At 41.5% G+C, this 19,882-nt stretch overlaps 2 protein-coding genes and 1 long non-coding RNA gene across 9 annotated transcripts in view; 1 reads left to right on the top strand and 2 right to left on the bottom strand.

The window, feature by feature from the left end:
* MKRN2 (makorin ring finger protein 2) overlaps positions 1–11,244 on the bottom strand; it is a 34,583-nt gene extending 23,339 nt beyond the window's left edge. Inside the window, exon 1 of the mRNA XM_021069355.2 lies at positions 11,153–11,244. Coding sequence (XP_020925014.2) covers positions 11,153–11,178 — 26 coding nt within the window. The 5' untranslated portion in view covers positions 11,179–11,244. The remainder of the gene's footprint in view (positions 1–11,152) is intronic.
* Positions 4,569–11,219, top strand: LOC146397432 (uncharacterized). Its single transcript, XR_014823845.1, has 2 exons — positions 4,569–8,937; positions 9,697–11,219. It is a non-coding gene; the product is annotated as an uncharacterized LOC146397432 (long non-coding RNA).
* Positions 11,245–15,146: 3,902 nt separating the features above from the next.
* Positions 15,147–19,882, bottom strand: part of TSEN2 (tRNA splicing endonuclease subunit 2) — a 61,628-nt gene continuing 56,892 nt past the window's right edge. For 6 of the 7 annotated variants that reach the window (XR_014823836.1, XR_014823839.1, XR_014823833.1 and 3 more), the window contains one exon: positions 19,291–19,426. The gene's annotated coding sequence lies outside the window, so the exon portion shown is untranslated. Of the gene's footprint in view, positions 15,244–19,290; positions 19,427–19,882 lie in introns of those variants that run through there. The other variant, XR_014823834.1, reaches the window with a different exon arrangement.

Below are 19,882 nucleotides of genomic sequence, written 5' to 3'. Positions count from 1 at the left end.
CTCCTTTCACTTCTTTGTTGCACTGAATCCTGACACTTACTCACAGTGTTAGCATAATACCCATGATGCAGACAAAGAAATACCTAACTGCTGGGGAGGGGACCTGACTCTGATCTCCCTGATAGCTCTGATCCTCACCCAGCAAACTGACAGGCAGAGTCCCTGTCCCTCTGCCTGTGTGCAGACCATGGCCCTTGCCTAAAACATTGTACCCATCTTTCCCCACAACAAATTGTGCTAACCCACTTCCTTCATGGACCTGTATGAGTCAGAATGGACCAGGGAACCTGCCCACCGTTTCAGCCTACAACATGCTTTCCTTTCCCCAACCCTGCAGACTTACTGGTGGCAGCTCCATGGTGTGGTGCTTCCCCATCCGCACCCCTGACCCAAGAGAGCCAGTGCTCTTGAACATGTGGTTGGCAATATCTGGTTAACACCATATACAAAATAAACTCAAAATGGATTAAACACCTAAATGTAAGACCAGAAACCATAAAACCCCAAGGAGAAAACACAGGCAGCACACTCTTTGCCATAAATTATAATAATATTTTTTTGGATCTCTCTCCTGAAGCAAAGGAAATAAAAGCAAAAATAAACAAATGAGACCTAATTAAACTAAAAGCTTTTGTACAGCAAAGGAAACCATAAATAAAATGAAAAGACAACCTACTGAATGGGAGAAAATATTTACAAATGATATGACCAATTAGGGGTTAATATACAAAATATATAAACAGTCCATACAACTCAACATCAAACAAACAATGCAAACAAATAATGGGCCGAGATTTTAGACATTTTTCCAAAGAAAACACATGCAGATGGCCAAGAGGCACATGAAAAGGTGCTTAACATCCCTTATCATGAGGGAAATACAAATGGAAACAATGAGATACCACCTCACAAGTTTCAGAATGGCTCTCATCCAAAAGAACGCAAATAACAAATGCTAGTGAGGATGTGGAGAAAAGGGAACCCTCATTCACTGTTGGTGGGAATGTAATTGGTGCAACCACTGTGGAAAATAGCATGGAGGTTTCTCAAAAAACTAAAACTAGAACTACCATATGCCCCCAGCAATTCTACTCCTGGGTATGAATCAAAAGCAAAAACATTAATTCGAAAATACACACTCACACTAATGTTCCTAGCACCATTATTTATAATTGCCAAGATACAGAAGCAACCTAAGTGTCTATCAACAGTTGAATGGAAGAAGCATATATATGTATATACACACAAAGGAATACCACTTGGCCATGAAAAGAATGAAATTTTGGTCTTTGTAGCAATATGGATGGATATGGAGGGCATTATGCTAAGTGAAATAAGTCAGAGAAAGACAAATACTATATGATATTACTAATATGTGGAATTTAAAAAATACAACAAACTAGTGAATGTAACAAAAAGGCAGCAGACTCACTGATAACAGAGAACAAACTAGTGGTTACCAGAGGGAGAGAGAAGGGAGGAGGGGTAACACAGGGGTAGGGGATTAAGAGGTATAAACTATTTTGTATAAAATAAGGTACAAGATATATTGTACAATACAGGAAATATGGCCAACATTTTATAAAAACTGTAAGTGGAGTATAACCCAGAGAAGTGTGAATCACTATACTGTACACCTATAATTTATATAATACTGTATATAAGTATACTTCAATTAAAAAAAAACGGATACGAATGTGTGGACTACAGTGGTAGCAATAGTGAAGAGTGGTCAGATCTGGCGTGTATTAGAAGGCAGATTCAACAGAATTTGCTGGTACAAGGAGTTCCCGTCATGGCGCAGTAGAAACAAATATGACTAGGAACTATGAGGCTGCAGGTTCAATTCCTGGCCTCGCTCAGTGGGTTAAGGATCCAGTGTTGCTATAAGCTGTGATGTGGGTTGCGGACGCAGCTAGGATCTGGCGTTGCTGTGGCTGTGGCATAGGCCAGCAGCTACAGCTCCAATTAGACTCCTAGCCTGGGAACCTCCATATGCTGCGAGCGTGGCCCTAAAAAGACAAAAAAAAAAAAAAAAAAAAAAAGAATTTTCTGGTACACAGTTTATGAGAAAAAACAGAGTCAAGAGTGACTAAATTTTTTGGTTTCTGTATAGGATTTAGAAAAATACATATAAAATATATATACTTGGGTATGACTACTACTCACACTGAAAAATGGCTTGGAATCCTGAGCCAAAGAGACCTTGCAAGTCACAAAATGTCCTCAATTGGGACCTATAAACCTTCAGGTTTCTAAGGCTCCATAAAACTCCAACACTACAAAGAATTTCACTGCAAAAAAATATTAATACTACTATAGTGTTACTAATTCCCACTATTATTTGTAGAGATTCTTATACATTTATGAGAAATTTATCCTCATAAATCACTGATAACATATTCCTTAGTTCTCTTTTTTGTTTGTTTTTTTGTTTGTTTTTAGGGCCGCACCCAGTGGTATATGGAGGTTCCCAGGCTAGGGGTCGAATCGGAGCTGTAGCCACTGCCCTACGCCACAGGCACAGCAACACCAGATTGGAGTCACGAGGCCAGGGATCAAACCTGCATCCTCATGGCTCCTAGTCAGCTTCGTTTCTGCTGAGCCATGACAGGAACTCCAGTTCTCACTCTTCTTCATTTTTTTCCTTTTTAAGGCCACACCCACGGCATATGGAAGTTCCCAGACTAGGGGTCGAAAGGGAGCCGCAGCTGCTGGTCTATGTCATAGCCACAGCAACTGGAGATCCAGGCCGAGTCTGCAACCTTCACCACAACTCACAGCAATGCCTGATCTTTTTCTTGTCTTTTTGGCTTTCTAGGGCCTTACTTGCAGCATATGTAAATCCCCAGGCAAACTGAGCTACAGGTGCCGGCCACAGCCACAGCCACACAGGATCCCTGTCACAATGCCTGATTCTTTAACCCACTGAGGGAGGCCAGGGATCAAACCCACACCCTCATGGATACTAATTGGGTTCATTACCGTTAAGCTACAACAGGAACTCTCAGTTCCTACTCTTTCTTCTTAACCTCTCTGGGCAAGCAGAGAGGGCCAGCCCTCCTCCTTGATGAAATTCCTCTATGAAGCTTTCCTGAGGTCCCTCCCGCCTCTTCCCGAGTCCTCTGTGATCTCACTTTCTCACTCAAACACCCAATGCTGATCTTATCCAATTTTATCTTCGTTTGTCTTTTCCTCCATCTCAACAATTGTGACCACTTCGTGCAACAATCCCCTCAAGGTGGAGAGCACACAAATGCCACCTCCAGCATGACTCTGGATCAGTTCCCAGTTTCAGGTTGCATCCCTGACATGTCCACTGAGTATCCTGCAGCCCCCTAAACTCACAAAGCCTGGAGTTCCTGTTGTAGCTCCATGGTAAGAAACCCAACTAGTATCCATGAGGACCCGGGTTTGACCCTTGGCCTTGCTCAATTGGTCGGGGATCCTCATTGCCATTAACTGTGGTGTAGATCCCAGATTCGGCTCAGATCTGGCATTGCTGTGGCTGTGGTGTAGGCTGGTAGCTAGAGCACCAATTCAACCCCTAGCCTGGGAATTTCCATATGCTTCAAATGTGGCCCTAAAAAAGAAAAAAAGAACCAAACTCACAAAGCCCTAAAATGAGCATCTAATCTTCACTGCTTTCTTGGGCTAAAGCCAGAGGGATGTGATTCTAAGTGACAGGCTCCACATCTTGGGCCTCACTCAATGACTAATATGGAGCAAAATAAGATCCATGAATCTTCTGATAACCTTTCCTTATCTCTCCCCTGAATTTACATAGCAAGTTATGTTTTCTTTTTATGGTACTTTCTACCTAAGGTAAGAAGTGACAGATTCTGTTGGTATATCTATATAAAGTGTGTACACACACAAACACAATTTATCATCAATCTGACTGCTTTATCATCCCTGCCCCAAAATATAATCATTCAGGACCTATTGATTCGCTTTACGTAACTTCTGCCAAGCACCGGTATACAGACTTTGAACAAAGAAGGGCCACAATAAGTATTTGCTGTATAACAAACAAATGCATAAATGACAATGGAAATTGACGGAATATCCGCACTAGCTCATTAAAAATTAGTAAATGTAACAAAACAGGAGTTCCTGCTGGGGCACAATGGGATCGGTGGCCTCTTGGGAGCTGGGATGCAGGTTCCATCCCTGCCGGGCACAGAGGGTTAGGGATCTAGCGTTGCCACAACTGTGACTTAGGTCATGATTGCAGTTTGGATATGATCCCTGGCCCAGGAACTCCATGTGCCTTGGGGAGGCCAAAAATGAAGGAAAAAAAAAATTAGTAAGCGTAACAAAACACATTCAGAGGCACAGAGAACAAATTAGTGGTTACCAGTGAGGAGAGGGGCAATGGAGGGGTAGGGGATTAAGAGGTACAAACTATTAGGTATGAAATCAGCTACAATGATACACTATACAAAATGGGAAATAGAGCCAATACTTTGTAATATCTATAAATGGAGTATAACCTTAAAAAATTGTGAACCACTATACTGTACACCTGCAACATACCATTTGGCATATCAACTGTACTTCAATAATTTTTTTTTTTTTTTTTGTCTTTTTAGGGCCATACCCGAGGCATATGGAGGTTCCTAGGCTAGGGGTTGAATTGGAGGTGTAGCTGCCGACCTACACCACAGCTCACAGCAGCACTGATCCTCAATCCTCTGAGCAACGCCAGGAATCAAACCTGAGTCCTCATGGATACTAGTTGGGTTCGTTAACCACTGAGCCACTACAGGAACTCCTACTTCAATAATTATTTAAAAAGCCTGGGGATAACTTGAAGAAGGTACAGCTGGAACATCACTAAGTGTGACTGAACACAGCTTAAACCTAACCAATTAGCTCTGCCTGGAGCTGGAGAAAGGCTTGACAATAGAAGGAAGGGAGTGGTCTCTAAGGAAGGTCAGAAGGCCCAGACTGTCCTTTCCAGAGAAAGGGTGCCACAAAACACAGGTGTCAATTCATGCTGCACCTAGGCTCTACAAGAGGCCTGGGAGGCTGCCCCAGGTGGAGACCACAAGATGTGGAGCCCTTCCATCCTTCCTTGCTGCCAGGCATACTCTCATTTTCTCCACTTGTCCATTCCCAAAAGCAGAGTGCTGACCAGGCCCACCTGACAGTTTCTTTTCACCCAGGAAATGTTAAAAGGGATGTACTTTGTATGTCAGTGTCTACTGAGTTTGGCCAGCATGAGCCACCTCTAAGTACAACAAAATCAAATTTCTGAGCCTACAAAGATGACTGGACCTGTGACATAAGTGACTATACTGAGGTGCCATCCACAGGGTCTTTTCTAGGTGGTCAGCCAGGCTTTTCCCAGAAAACATCCCCTGGGGGTCTTCCATTTGATCAGAGACTGTACAATAACTTGATATGAGGCTGCTACAGGTTTACTTAAAAAGAAATAAGGCCCAGGACCTGACAAAGTAAGGCTATTCTTGTTAGAAACTTTAAAGGGACTTAAAAAAAAGGGGCCCATACAAAAGGGATCTTGTTATTCACAATGCTGATTTGAAAAGTGTGCAGAATTGTTAATACAGCAATTGTGAGCCACCTGTGTACAGCACCTGGGACTTGGCTGGAAAACAGTTCCCTAGGCTGATATAAACTGTCTGTCCCTAAGTCATAACAGTGGCTCACTGTGCCTATACTGTGTATAAACAATGTGGTTTATGCTGAACACCTGCTTTCCTTCTGGGAGTCTGGTCTGGGTACAGGGCAGAGGGGGACCAGCCTGGGCACTGAACCTCTAACAGACTTTCCTGGGCACATGTTGCTGCCTTTCTGCTGCAGGAGGAAGACTGTGCTGTGGGATGCTTTATGGGAGGGAGTGAAGGTGGAAAGCCTGTATGGGTTTCTCCAGATAACTGCCTGAGTCTTTCTCCCTTATGATTCAGCCATGATTCCCACAACACCTCAGTGATAATCATGGCCTTGAGTCTCCTGGGTCCTTCTGGCCAATTGCTGGTGGTAGGGCTGGGCTAGGGATCCTGGACACAAAATATATTATACTTCTAAACGGTGTGATAATTGTTCTTCAAGAAAACCACTCAAGGGAGTTCCTATTGTGGCTCAGTGGTAATGAACCCAACTAGTACCCATGAGATTGAGGGTTTGATCCCCGGCCTCACTCAATGGGTTAAGGATCAGGCGTTGTTGCAGCTTCAATTTGACCCCTAGCCTGGGAACTGCCATAGGCCACAGGTGAGGCCCTAAAAGGAAAACCAATGACACTACTCAAGAGTGTGACATTATTCCAATCTTTCTCAAATATGGTGATCTTTGATCTTTGAAAGTATAAAGATTGTTCTAAAAAGTCAGTGCCAAAAGCCACACCTGATTAATCAGGATTAGTAAACTCAAAAAGAGTGGAAGAAAGGAGATTGCAACTGGCTTATATATGGTTCCATGAAGGTGACAGCTAACAAATACTTCATTAATAGTTTCTTTTGGAGAAACTAAACAAGATTTCCTACAAGAATCAACGCAGGAGACTACCAGAGGTCCTCTACCAGATACTACCTGTTAACCAGGCATACAAAAGGAAAGATGTTCAGTAGTGGTCCTGCAAATGTCTTTTACCACCTCCCCCCCATAAGTCCTGTTCAGAAAATACTCCTTCCAAACTGCATTCACAAATTACCTTTCCCACCCCAAAACCAAGATTAACCACCACCTAAAGCATCTGATTTTATCACTTAAAAGCTGGTGACTTCATGCAAACCATTTCACTTCTGTGAATGAGCTGAAATTTATTTATTTATTTTTTTTAGGGCCAAACCCACAGGATATGGAGGTTCCCAGGTTAGGGGTCAAATTGGAGCTACAGCTGCCAGCCTACACCACAGCCACAGCAACACCAGGTCCGAGCCTCGTCTGTGACCTACACCACAGCTCACTGCAACACCGATCCTTAACCCACAGAGCAAGGCCAGAGATTGAACCCACAACCTCGTGGTTCCTAGTTGGATTCATTTCTGCTACACCACAATGGGAACTCCTGAGCTGAAATTTAAACAAGTTCAAAAATACTTCTAGACCACTGTCACTGCCTTCAAGAAAGGTGAGTGTGAAACAAGTGTTCTAAGCCAGCCTATCCTATTTTTGTAGCATTACGTCACCATTTTCACTTTCCACTGACAACATAAAACTACTTTGAGTGCATCCTGCCTGTCCTTTGGGGCATCTGCTGATGGTGGTTCCTCACATCTATGTTACACTAAGCTCAATCCAGGCCTCTCTCATGTTACTCCAGGTAATGAATTTCCAACTGCTTGGCCTTCCCAATGGCCAAACCATCTCTTTTACCTTCCTGGAGAGAAGACAGAGACATGAACTGGGGAAGGGCGTGGGGCGCTGATAGTATGGGGGGAGTGCAGAGCTGGAGACTCAGAGTAGGGCATTTTTTAGGGGACACTCCAGAGAAAGGTCTGTTATTGTGGGTGACCTTAAGACCATTTCAGATAGCATGGCTATTATATATTGAAAAGAAGAGCAGGGTCACTACTAGTCACAGAACCACCAGCAGCTCTAGCTGTGGCTAGAGGCTGAACCAAGCAGAATCAATCTGGTTTCTTACAGGTCTTTCAAGGGTGCCTGTCTCTAGCAAAATGCTTTTGCAAATCATTTCCAAGTATATGGGTAATTTGCATTCTGTGTCAATTTCCTTTACCCCCCCCCCCCATATTTTCACAGACTTAAATTTATGGCTGTACTGCTTGTGATAACAGATCCATCAAGAGGGAAAGCAGTTAATGCTAGGCATGGTGGTAAATTTGAAATAACTGATTAGAAGTGAGGATGGAATAAAGTATAGTGGTTAAAGGAAGACTCTGAAGTTGGCTTCCTATGTGATCCTGAGCAAATTATTTAAATCTTCAAGCCTGTTTCCCCATTTACAATATGATTATAATTGTACTTCAGAGACTGCAGCAAGACACTACTGTGAGGTTTAACTGAGACTGCATGTAAATGCTTGGCCTAGCACATCATAAATGCTGTTAGAATGGTTTGTTATTATTATCTAGGCTCTTAACCAATCCTGCTGGTGAGGTATTACCATCCCCGCTTTACAGATAAGGAGGCTGTGACACAGGTGACACAGATAATCAGAATCCAGAACTGCCCGAATCTAAGATCTCAAGTTCATCCTACCCCACAATGGCCACAAGATCCCCCATATTTTGTGACTTTCAACACCAGGGCTTTAAAAACAGATTGGAAGACATAGGTAGATGGTTTGTAAAAGGAATCAGCAAAAAGTGATCTCCAGGCTGAGATTCTGGACAGAATAGCATGTCAAGGAACGTGGGGAGCAGATGGACACTACAACTGTATGAGTGGCCATTCTTACATTCCAGGCAGTAAACATATGCAGTGTCTTTGTCATTAAGTTTGGGAATTCTAGCATTTCACATTCATCTCTTGGAGAGAAATAATTTATATTAGAACGGAAGCAAAACTAACACTCTGTCTTGCTGCCATTCAGAATAAGCATGTATATCACATCCCACAGTCAGGAAAGCAAACCAAAAACAGCCGATTACCTTGTTTAGGTGTAGTCTCCCCAGTAAATCATGCCTTGAACATTTCCTGTAAGTTACTAATATCTGGATATAAGACTTGAGTGAATAAGATGATGAAGTGAGAAAAGCATTTGCCATCATAAGCACATTAATGTAAACTTGGTACTCTTGGTAATATCGCTGTTTTTCCCATTTAAATACACGTTCTGGTTTTTGGAGTTCCCACGGTGGCACAGCAGAAACGAACCTGACTAGAAACCATGAGATTGCAGGTTTGATCCCTTGCCTTGCTCAGTGGGTTAAGGATCTGGCGTTGCCGTGAGCTGTGGTGTAGGTCTCAGACACGGCTTGGATCTCCAGTTGCTGTGGCTGTGGTGTAGGCTGGCAGCTATAGCTCCGATTCAACCCCTAGCCTGGGAACCTCCATATGCCATGGGTGCAGCCCTAAAAAGAAAAAAATATAAATAAATAAATAAATACATGTTCTGGTTTTTATTTGGCAAGGTAGTCCTTATGAGGTCAGACTCCTTCACATCCCTTTATAAGCGACCTCTTTTTTTTTTTTTTTTTTCTTTTTTCGTCTTTTTAGGGCCACACTTGCGACCTATGGAAGTTCCCAGTCTAGGGGTCAAATTGAAGCTATAGCTGCCAGCCTACACCACAGCTCACAGCAATGCCAGATCCTTAACCCACCAAGCGAAGCCAGGGATCAAACCCATATCCTCGTGGATACTAGTCAGACTCATTACCACTGAGCCACGACAGGAACTGAAGTGATCTCTTTTGACTTTCTCTATGGATTTGGATGGGCCATAGAATCTACAGGAGCATGAACTCTGAAGCCATACTGCAGCCACCTGGAAGCTGGATAACCCTGGCAAGTCACTTTAATGCTGAGGCTTTGTTTCACAATCAATCTATGCATTGGTGCATAGTGCTGGATTGTGCCACGAATTACAGCTGGTAAAGAACCTCAAAGAGCACCTAGCACATTGCAAGCCCTACAATGAACATCAGTTAGTACTTCAACAGAACTAATCCCTTCCCAACATGCCAACCCATTCTAGATTCTAAGCACTAACTTTCTGCAGGGCATCCCTGTTTGGGAAACACAGAATTAAAGTTTTCAGGTCAGTGTAGAAGGAAAAACAAAAAACAAAAAAAACCCCAAGATGATCTTGACTTAAGTTTTTGTTCCTGTAGTTAGATGTAAATTAGAGACAAGCTCTAAGTCTGAGCATTAAGGTTTCCTCACCTGTAAAATTGGGTACCACGAAGAGCTGAGATTCAGTTATAAAGCATCATATAAACAGGCAGTTTTGTTGACATATCTTAGGAGCATCAGCCATAAGTACAGTCCACAATGACTAAGAATACTGCTTTGTCATACAAATAAAAATAAACACACGAATAGGTCTTCACAAGAGACCTTCTAGAACAGATAACCTGGTAAAAGTCTTTTGTATAGACACTAAGTGTAAATTTCTGACAACTGCTTAATATAAGTTAAGTTATCGAGGGCTGGATAAACTGGCTGAACAGTTTAAACAGTTTAGCTGAAACTTTTTACACAGTCACTTCTCAACTATTCATACTAATGAAAAGAAGTAACAACATAGATGCTACTTACATACACTGTTCATTACATAACCAAACTACAACTGTGAGCTGTTTTTTTTCCTCTAATCAATGTTTCCCATACAGATTTAACTGAAACCAATTAAAATAAAAACTATTTCCCAAATTCATTAAGACTAGGATCCCAATACCGTCAAACCACATGCTTACCAAGGAAGGAAGGTGTTAACCAAAACCAAGCTATTTCTATTTAACAGGAGCAGTGAAGTCATACAATTTTGAATTTTTTACAACCATCCACCCATTGCTGTTGTATTTCTCCACGGAAATGGATCCCTCAGTAAGATGAGGGCATCATTTATTCCCACGCTGTAAAATAGGAATAACATCTGCCCAGAAACGTTACGGTGAGGGCTAGTGACAACGAATGCAAGAGACCTGGAAATATGCAGGACAAAGAACGAACTTTCAGTAAATGCTACTTTCCACACAATTCTTAACTTGCTAACTCTCTATATAAGTTTAGGTTGCACCGAAGTTCTTCAAACTCTTAGGAAACGAAGGCCGCTTACGGGGCTCCAGTTCTTTGAGGCCCTAACCGACGATTAACAGCCCAACCCTGCGTGGCATCTCCATTTGCAAACGACCTCCTGGAACCTCTTTCCTCCAAGTCACCTCTTCCAGCTACACCCACAGTCCTGGGGTCGCCTCCAGGGCCCAGCACCCTGCACGGCCCCGCCAGCACCCCTTCCTTCCAGGGCAGGGACCACGCTTGGAACCCGTAGACAGCCCCCCGCGCCGGCCTCGACCGAGTCTCCGCCACGAGACTCGGCCACGCCCCGCCGGGTCCCCGGCTCCGGCCGCACCGACTCCGTGGGAAGTCGGATGATGAACCGGGAGCCACTTTCCACGAACCGGCTCCAGCCTACTTCCCTGGCGCAGGACTGGGGCGCACCCTTGGAAGGGCCCGAAGCGACCCGGCGCTCTGGGACCCTGCGGCGCCGCGCACTGACCTGCAGGTGACCTGCTTGGTGCTCATGGCGGTCGGTTTGGGGAGCCGTCGTCTCACAACAGCCTCTCGCTCTAGCTCTCGATCTGGCAAGCCGCCGCCGTCTTGGCCCCGCCCACTCCGCGCGGCCGCGTCACGCCGGCGCACTCCGCCGCTCTCGGGCCGCACCTTTGTAGCGCCGGCAAGAAACCTCGCAGCCGTCACAATTGGTTCCGCCCCAGAGGTGAGGCGGGGCCGCAACTTCTGCATTCCTAGGACAGCGTTTCCAAGCCTCGTGGGCGGGGCCACACTAGAATCCTGGTCCTGCGGGTCTGTCCGGGTGCCGACAGTTAGTTCCTACGGGTCTGACCCTATCTCCAGCTGCGTTCCTTAGCGACTTCTCGCTTCCCAAGAATCACCTCCCCAGTCCCGAGGCCAAGCTCCCGCCTCTTTGAGCATCTTAATCCCGCATACCCCTGCCCATCCTCATGTGCAGTCCCTCGGGCCCCTTTCCCAGACCAGCCTCTACTGTTCCTGCCAAACCTCGCCTCCCGTTTACGGAATTCCTTAGCCCAAAGTCTCTACTCCCACCCCAAGTTTTAGAGCTCATTTTCTGTCTCGGCATTCCTCAGCTGTTCTTCCATTTCCTATGGTAGTCACCCAAAAAGACGTTCGTGGCTCTTTGGTCTAATTGCCTATGTCCTGCGAAGCCTGCTTTCACACCTTTCTCCAACGCGTCCTCTTCATTTCCACGGTCGTGGGTCCTGTCTAAGCAAACGTCACTCCTTGCCTGGGCCACGCAGTGACCTCATAACTAGTCTTCTGGCTTCTGCTCCTGCCCTTTTCTTGTTAGTCACACAAAACCTGTTTTTAAAACATAAATCGGGTCGTGTCATTCACCACCGTTAACCCTTTCAATGCTTTCCCATTGCTTTTTTTTTTTAATTTAATTGTAAAAAATTGAGCCATCATAAACTACAGTGAGGTGCACAAAATACTCATGCCTGTATGAATTTTTACATATCCGCTCTTGAAACCACAGCTAAGATTTAGAGAGAGAACTTTGGGAGTTCCCCTTGTGGCTCGGAGGCAACGAACCCCACAGTATCTATGAGGATGCGGGTTCAATCCCAAGCCTTTCTTAGTGGGTTAGGAATTCGGCATTACCATCAGCTGTGGTGTAGGTCGCAGAGGCGACCGCAACTGGAGCGTTGCAGTGGCTTAGGCTGTGGTGTGGACCAGCGCTGCAGCTCCAATTCGACTTCTAGCTGGGGAATTTCTATATGCCGCAGGTGCAGCCCTAAGAAAGAGTGAGAGAGAAAGGAAGGAAGGAAGAGGAAAGAAAGAAAGGAAGGAAGGAAGGAAGGAAGGAAGGGAGGAAAGGAAGAAAGAAAGAAAGAAAGAAAGAAAGAAAGAAAGAAAGAAAGAAAGAAAGAAAGAAAGAGACAGAAAGGACGGACTTTATCAACATTTCAGAGGGCTTCTTTATGCCACCTCCCAGTCAATACTTCCAAAAGGTAACTACTTATTCTCACCTCCACCACCATGAATTAGTTTCGATCGTTCTTGACCTTCACATAAATGAAAAAATTCCGTGTGTACTCTTCTGTCTTCTTCTGACCAACATTCCAGTGAAATCCACCCATGTTGTTATAGATAGCTGTATTTTACTTTGCTGTAAATACTGTAAATACTGAGTCTTTTGAGGAATGAGCATGTATATACTTCCTGTATATACTTCCAATTACTTGGAACTTTTAAAATTTCTCTCAGAAATTTAGGAAGTATATTGGATAATTTGTGCAATTATCAGTGTACAAGTCTTCAGAAACTTTTATTAGATTTATTCCCAGGTGCCTAGATGAATTTTTTTGATGCTGTTTTAAATGACTTTTTTGGTTTGTTTGTTTTTTTAGGGTCAAACCCATGGCATTTGGAGGTTCCCAGGCTAGGGGTCAAATGAGAGCTGTAGCTGCCAGCCTACACCACAGCTTACAGCAACTGCACCAGATCCACTGAGTGAGACCAGGGATCAAACCCGCATCCTCATGGATGATAGTCAGGTTCATTAACCACTGAGCCATGACAGGAACTCCTTAAATGACATTTTTTAAAAATGTCCTACTTGTTGCTTGCTCCATTGCTAAATTCATGTATTAATTCTAATGATTTGTTTGTTGTTTTGGATTTTCTACACACACAATCATGCCATCAATAAATAATGAGTTTCGTTCACCCTCTCAAATTTCATGTTCTTTATTTCTTTTTCTTACCTTATCTCACTGCTGAGAACCTCCAGTGTAACCTTAAATAGAAGTGGTAACAGTGGACACCCTTGTCTTATTCTTGAATTTGGGTACTTAATATTTCATCATTAATTAAAATGTGAGCCGTGGACTTTTTGAAGCTATCCATTATAAGATTAAAGGAGTTTCTTAATCTTTCTAGTTTTCTTAGCATTTTTAAACATGAACATTATTTATTTATTTACTTATTTTGTCTTTGTCTTTTTTTTTTTTTTAGAGCTGCACCCATGGCATATGGAGATTCCCAGGCTATAGCCGCTGGCCTACACCATGGCCACAGCAACACCAGATCTGAGCCGTGTCTGCGACCTACACCACAGCTCATGGCAACGCTGGATCCCACTGAGCAAGGCCGGGGATCAAATCTGAAACCTCATGGTCCCTAGTCAGATTCCTTTCCGCTGTGCCACAATGAGAACTCCGATGAACATTTTTTAAACATCCTTTATCCCTTTCCCCCCATCTTTTGAAAAACTATACTGTCGTATCCTTTATTTGGTTAATTTGAATTATACTGATTGAAATATTAATTTTGAATGTTAAACCATCCTCATATTCCTCAGACATACCCCTACTTGGCCATGATATATTATTTCTTCTATGAATCATTAGAGTCTACTTGTTAATATTGTGCTTAGGAGTTTCACATCCTTATTCATAAAAGATATAGGCCTGAAGTCTGCTCTTCTTGTAATGTCCATGTCAAGTTTTGATATCTGAGACAGCTAGCCTCATAAAATGAGTTTGGAAGTCTTCTCTCTTTTCTCTTCTTTGGGAAAATCTGTGTAATGCAGTTATTATTTTTCTTCCTTAAATATGTGGAAGAATAAAAAAATAAAAGAACACTCCATGTGTGTATGTATATATGTATGTGTCTATGTATGTATGTATGTGTGTATGTATGTATGTACACATATATATATATATGGAGGAATTTTCCACTGAAGCCATCTCAACCTGCAGTTTATGTCAAGAATTTATTATTTTTTATTTTTTTATTTTGTTTTTAGGGCTGTACCTGTGGCATATGGAGGTTTTCACGCCAGGGGTTGAATCCAAACTGTAGCTGCCGGCCTACGCTACAGCCATAGCAATGCAGGATCTGAGACATGTCTGCGACCTACACCACAGCTCACAGCAACGCCAGATCCTTAACCCACTGAGCAAGGCCAGGTATCAAACCCGCAACCTCATGGTTCCTAGTCAGATTCGTTTCTGTTGTACCACAATGGGAATGCCTATGTCAAGAATTTTTAATTAAAAGGTTTTTTTTTAATAATGATTTTAATTTTTTTTCCATTATGGCTGGTTTACAGTGTTCTGTCAATTTTCTACCGTACAGCAAGATGACCCAGTCACACATACATGTATACATTCTTTTTTCTCACATTATCATGCTCCATCATAAGTGACTAGATACACAACGGAATACTACTCAGCCATAAAAAAGAACAAAATAATGCTATTTGCAGCAACATGGATGGAACTGGAGACTCTCACACTAAGGGAAATAAGTCAGAAAGAGAAAGACAAATACCATATGATATCACTTATATCTGGAATCTAATTAAAAGTTTAATTGCTATATTACATATCAGACTATTCAGATTTTATCTTCTGTCAGGTTTGGAAAGCTTTTTTCCCCCAGAGTAAATTGGTCCTTTTCATCTAAATTATTAAATTCATTGTTATGGAGTTTTTATTAATATCTTCTTTAATTTTTATTTATTTTTAGTTTTTATTTTTTTGGCTGTGCCCATGGCATGTGAAGTTCCTGAGCCAGGGATTGAACCTGTGCCACAGCAGCAACCTGAGCCACTGCAGTAATGACACCTGATCTTTAACCCAATGCACCACAGGGAACTCCAGTAATATCTTTTTTAAAAATCTGTAATGGTATCTCCTTTCATTATTGATATTATAATTTGTGTTTTATGTTTTTCATCCAACTTATTGGAAGTTTATCATTTTTGTTAATCTTTTCAATGGACATGTTTTTGGCTTTGTTCATTTTCTCTATTGTTCATGCTTTTCTATTTCACTGATTTCTGCTCACATCTTTACTCTTTCCTTTTTATGTTCTTTGAATTCAGATTGCTTTTGTTTCTGGGTTCTCAAGATGGAAGTTTAGAATTAACACCAATCCTTTACAGATTTTCTCTCTCTCTCTCACACACATACACACACACACACACACACACACACACACACACACGCACACAAAGAGAAAAGGAGGGAATACTTTCTGATCATTCTATGAGGCCAGTATGGTATCTTGATATAAAAAATTAGACAAAGACATCACAAGAAAACTAGAGACCAATAAACTTTATAAATATAAAAATCCTTAACAAAATGCAATAACTGAATCCAGCAGTATATAAAAAAGGATTATACATCATGACCATGTGAGATTTATCCCAGGAGTGCAAGACTGGTTGTAAATCAATGTAATTCACCACATAAATAGAAAAAATAATATGGTCATTTCAAGAGATGCAGAAAAGAATTTGACAAAATCCAAAACCTGGAGTTCTTGTTGTGGCTCAGCAGATTAAGAACCTGACTAGTATGAGGATTCCAGTTCGATTCCTGGCCTCACTCAGTGGGTTAATGGATAGGTGTTGCCACAAGCTATGGCATAGATTACAGATGCAGCTCAGATCCAGCGTTGCTGTGTCTGTGGCGCAGGCTGAGAGCTGTGGCTCTGATTTGTACCCTAGCCTGGGAACTTTCATATGCCGCAGGTGCAGCTACTAAAAACAAACAAACAAACAAAAAAAACCCAACAACAAACAAAAACAAAAAACCCAACATCCTATCCTAACAAAAACACTCAAAAAAACTAAAAAGAGAAAGGAACTTCCTCAGTCAGATAAGGTCATCCACCAAAACACCACAGTTAACATCAGATTTAATGGTGAAAGACTGGAAAATTTCCCTCTAAGATCAGGAACAAGATAAGAACGTTCACTCTTACCAATTCTAGTCAACATTATACTAGTTTCTAGCCAAGGCAGTTTGGTAAGAAAAAGAAATAAATGTTATTCAGATTGGAAAGGAAGAAGTAAAACTATATTTACTTGCAAGTAAATATGACCATGTATATATATATTTACTTGCATATATATGACCATGTATATGGTCTCTTAGAAGAAAGCATAGTCATAAATTCTCATGACACTGGCTTAGGCAATGGATTCTTAAATAGGACACCAAAAGCAGAAGAAACAAAAGAAAAAGTGAGTAAATTTGATTTCATCAAATGTTTTAAAATTTGGGAGTTCCCTGGTGGCTCAGTAGGTTAAGGACCCAGCACTGTTACTGCTGTGGCTTGGGAAGCTGATGTGCAGCATGGCCAAAACAAAAACAAAAAACAAAAAACAAAAAACCCAAAAAACAAAACTGTGCTTCAAATACCATCAAGAAAATTAAGATAGTATTTAGAAAATATATAGAATATATATCCATAATATATAAAGAATATTTACAAACTCAACAATAATAAAACCAAAAAAAAACCAATTAAAAAGTGGGCAAAGCATCTGAATAGATATTTTTCCAAAGAAGATATACAAGTAACCACTAGGCACATGAAAAGACCTTCAACATCATTAGTCAGTAGGGAAATGTAAATCAAAACCACAATAAGATACTACTTTGAAACAACTAGGATGGTTAAAACAGGAAATGCAGACAATAACAAATGTTGATGATGTGGGGAAATCAGAACCCCCTTAAATTACTGGTGGGAATGGAAAATGATAAGGCCACTTTGAAAAAGTTTGGCAGTTCCTCAAAATGTTAAATATACAGTTACTATGTGACTCAGAAATGCCTTTCCTGGGTGTATATATATATATATCAAGAGAGTTGATAACATACCCACACAAAAATTTGTACAGTAATATGAAACATGTTTATAGCAGCATTATTCCTAGTAGCCCAAACCCAAATGTCCATCAACTGATGAATAAATAAAATGTGATATACACACACTGTGAAATATTACTCAGCCACAAAAAGGAATGGACAACAAAAACATGCTACAACATGGATGAACTTTGAAAACGTTATGCTAGAAGTTCTCTTGTGACACAATGGGTTAAGGATCCGGCATTGTCACTGCAGTGGTGAGGTTTTGATCCCTGGCCCGGGAACTTTCACATGCCACAGGTGTGGCCAAAAAAAAGGTTGAAAACATTTTGCTAAGTGAAGGAAGACAGATACAAATGATATACATTGTATGGTTCCATTTATATGAAATGTCCAGAATAGACTAATCCATAGACAGAGAGCAGACTAGTGGTCCAGGGACTGGTGGGAGGGACTGACTGCTAATGGGTATGGCGTTTCTTTTTGGGAGTGATTAAAAAAAAAATGTTCCAAAGTTAGATTAGATAAAAACCACAGAAATGTATACTTTGAATTTTATAGGAAAATTTTAACCTCAATTTTTTATTAAAAGTAAAGAGTATTGAAGATGGACAAAGGGACACAGCATACAGAACTTCTTGAAGTAGAAAACCAAAGCAAAGGCAGGAGAACAAATTATAATTATATAATAATTAAAATTATAATTTATGAAAAACTGCCTAAAATAAAGAAATGCAACTACATATTCAAAGAACATACCATAGGGGGTTCTTGACGAGGCTCAGTGGAAATGATTCTGACTAGTACTCATGAGGACTCTGGTTTGATTCCTGGCCTCGCTCAGTGAGTTAAGGATCTGGTGTTGCCATGAGCTCTGTTGTAGGTCTAAGACATGGCTCAGATCTGACAGTGCTGTGGCTGTGGCTGTGGTGTAGGCCACTGGTCACAGCTCTGATTTGAACCCTAGCCTGGTAACCTCCATATGCCACAGGAGTGGCCCCTCAAAAAAAAAAAGACAAAAAAACCCCACAACATACTATAGAATATAACAAAAAAGAGGCAGACACAGATAAACAGGACAAATTAGTGGTTACCTGTTGGGAGAAGGAAGCAGGGAGGGGCAGTATAGACGTAGAGATTTAGAGGAACAAACTGCTAGGTATAAAAGAAGCTATAAAGATATATTGTACAACAGAGGAATATAAACAGTATTTTATAACTATAAAGTGTAACCTTCTTAAAGAAATTGAAGTGGAGTTCTCACCATGGCTCAGTGGTTGATGAACCCAACTAGTGTCTATGAGGATGCAGCCTCGATTCCAGGCCTTGCTCAGTGGGTTAAGATCCAGCGTTGCCCTGAGATGTGGTGTAGGTCACAGACTCAGCTTGGATCTGACATTGCTATGGCTGTGGTGTAGGCCAGCAGCTGTAGTTCCGATTGGACCCCTAGCCTGGGAACCTCCACATGCCATGGGTGTGGCCCTAGAAAGACCAAAAAAAAAAAAAAAAAAAATTAACTTTAAAACCTCAAATTTAGTACCCTAAAAATAATTTTAGAAGTGGAAGTATAGTTGATTTACAATGTTGTGTTAGCTTCAGGTGTACAGCACAGTGATTCAGTTATGTATATACACATACATACCCTTTTTCAGATTCTTTTCCCTTATAGGTTATTATAAAATATTGAGTATAGATCCCTGTGCTCTACAGTAGGTCCTCATTTGTTATCAGAATATAAGCTTTAAAAAATGAAGTTTTATGTTAAAAGATAGATTACACCACAAACCTGAGTAAATAAATCCCAAAAGACCAACATCAAGACATACTACAATAAAATTATGGATCTTAAAAAATAAAGAAAGAAAAATCCTTTGGATATATTGGCAAAAAAAGAACACATGACTTATAGGAGAAAGAAAATTAGTTTGTCATCAGACTTTTGACAGCAGTGCTTTATACCAGGAAAAAAGGGAGTAGCATATTAAAGAAAACGTGAGCCAAGAATTTATTTTTTTTGCCACACTCACAGCATATGGAAGTTCCTGGGCCAGAGACTGAATCCATGTCACAGCTGCGGCAACTCAAGACCAAGGATTTCATATCTGGCAAAAACCAACCTTCGAGTATAAAGAATAGAGATAAATTATTGACATACAAGAACTTGGGGAATATTCTTCCTATAAGCCCTTCCTAAGAAATCTTCCAGAGAATGGCAATCATAATTACTAGAGTGATGAAAGGACTAATAGTGAACACTAACTGATGTTTGTGTGTAAAACTAATCTTTTTTTTTTTTTTTTTTGGTCTTTTCAGGGCCGCACCCGTGGCATATGGAGGTTCCCAGGCTAGGAGTCTAATTGGAGCTGTAGCTGCCACCCTACGCCACAGCCACAGCAATGCCAGATTGGAGCTGTGTCTGTGACCTACACCACAGTTCATGGCAACGCCGGCTCCTTAACCCACTGAGCAAGGTCAGGGATCAAACCTGAAACCTCATGGTTCTTAGTTGGATTCGTTTCCACTGCACTACAACGGGAACTCCTAAAACTAATCTTATCATTAAGAGGGAGAGA

The sequence above is a fragment of the Sus scrofa genome, chromosome 13 (genome assembly GCF_054392235.1).
Source record: "Sus scrofa isolate SSC_HxYL_T2T_F1_AM1 chromosome 13, Sscrofa_HxYL_maternal_Yorkshire_Landrace_v2.0, whole genome shotgun sequence".
In the NCBI taxonomy this organism is placed as follows: Eukaryota; Metazoa; Chordata; class Mammalia; order Artiodactyla; family Suidae; genus Sus; species Sus scrofa.
Note: the sequence above shows the minus strand (reverse complement) of the source record. Positions and strands in the feature narration are given on the sequence as shown.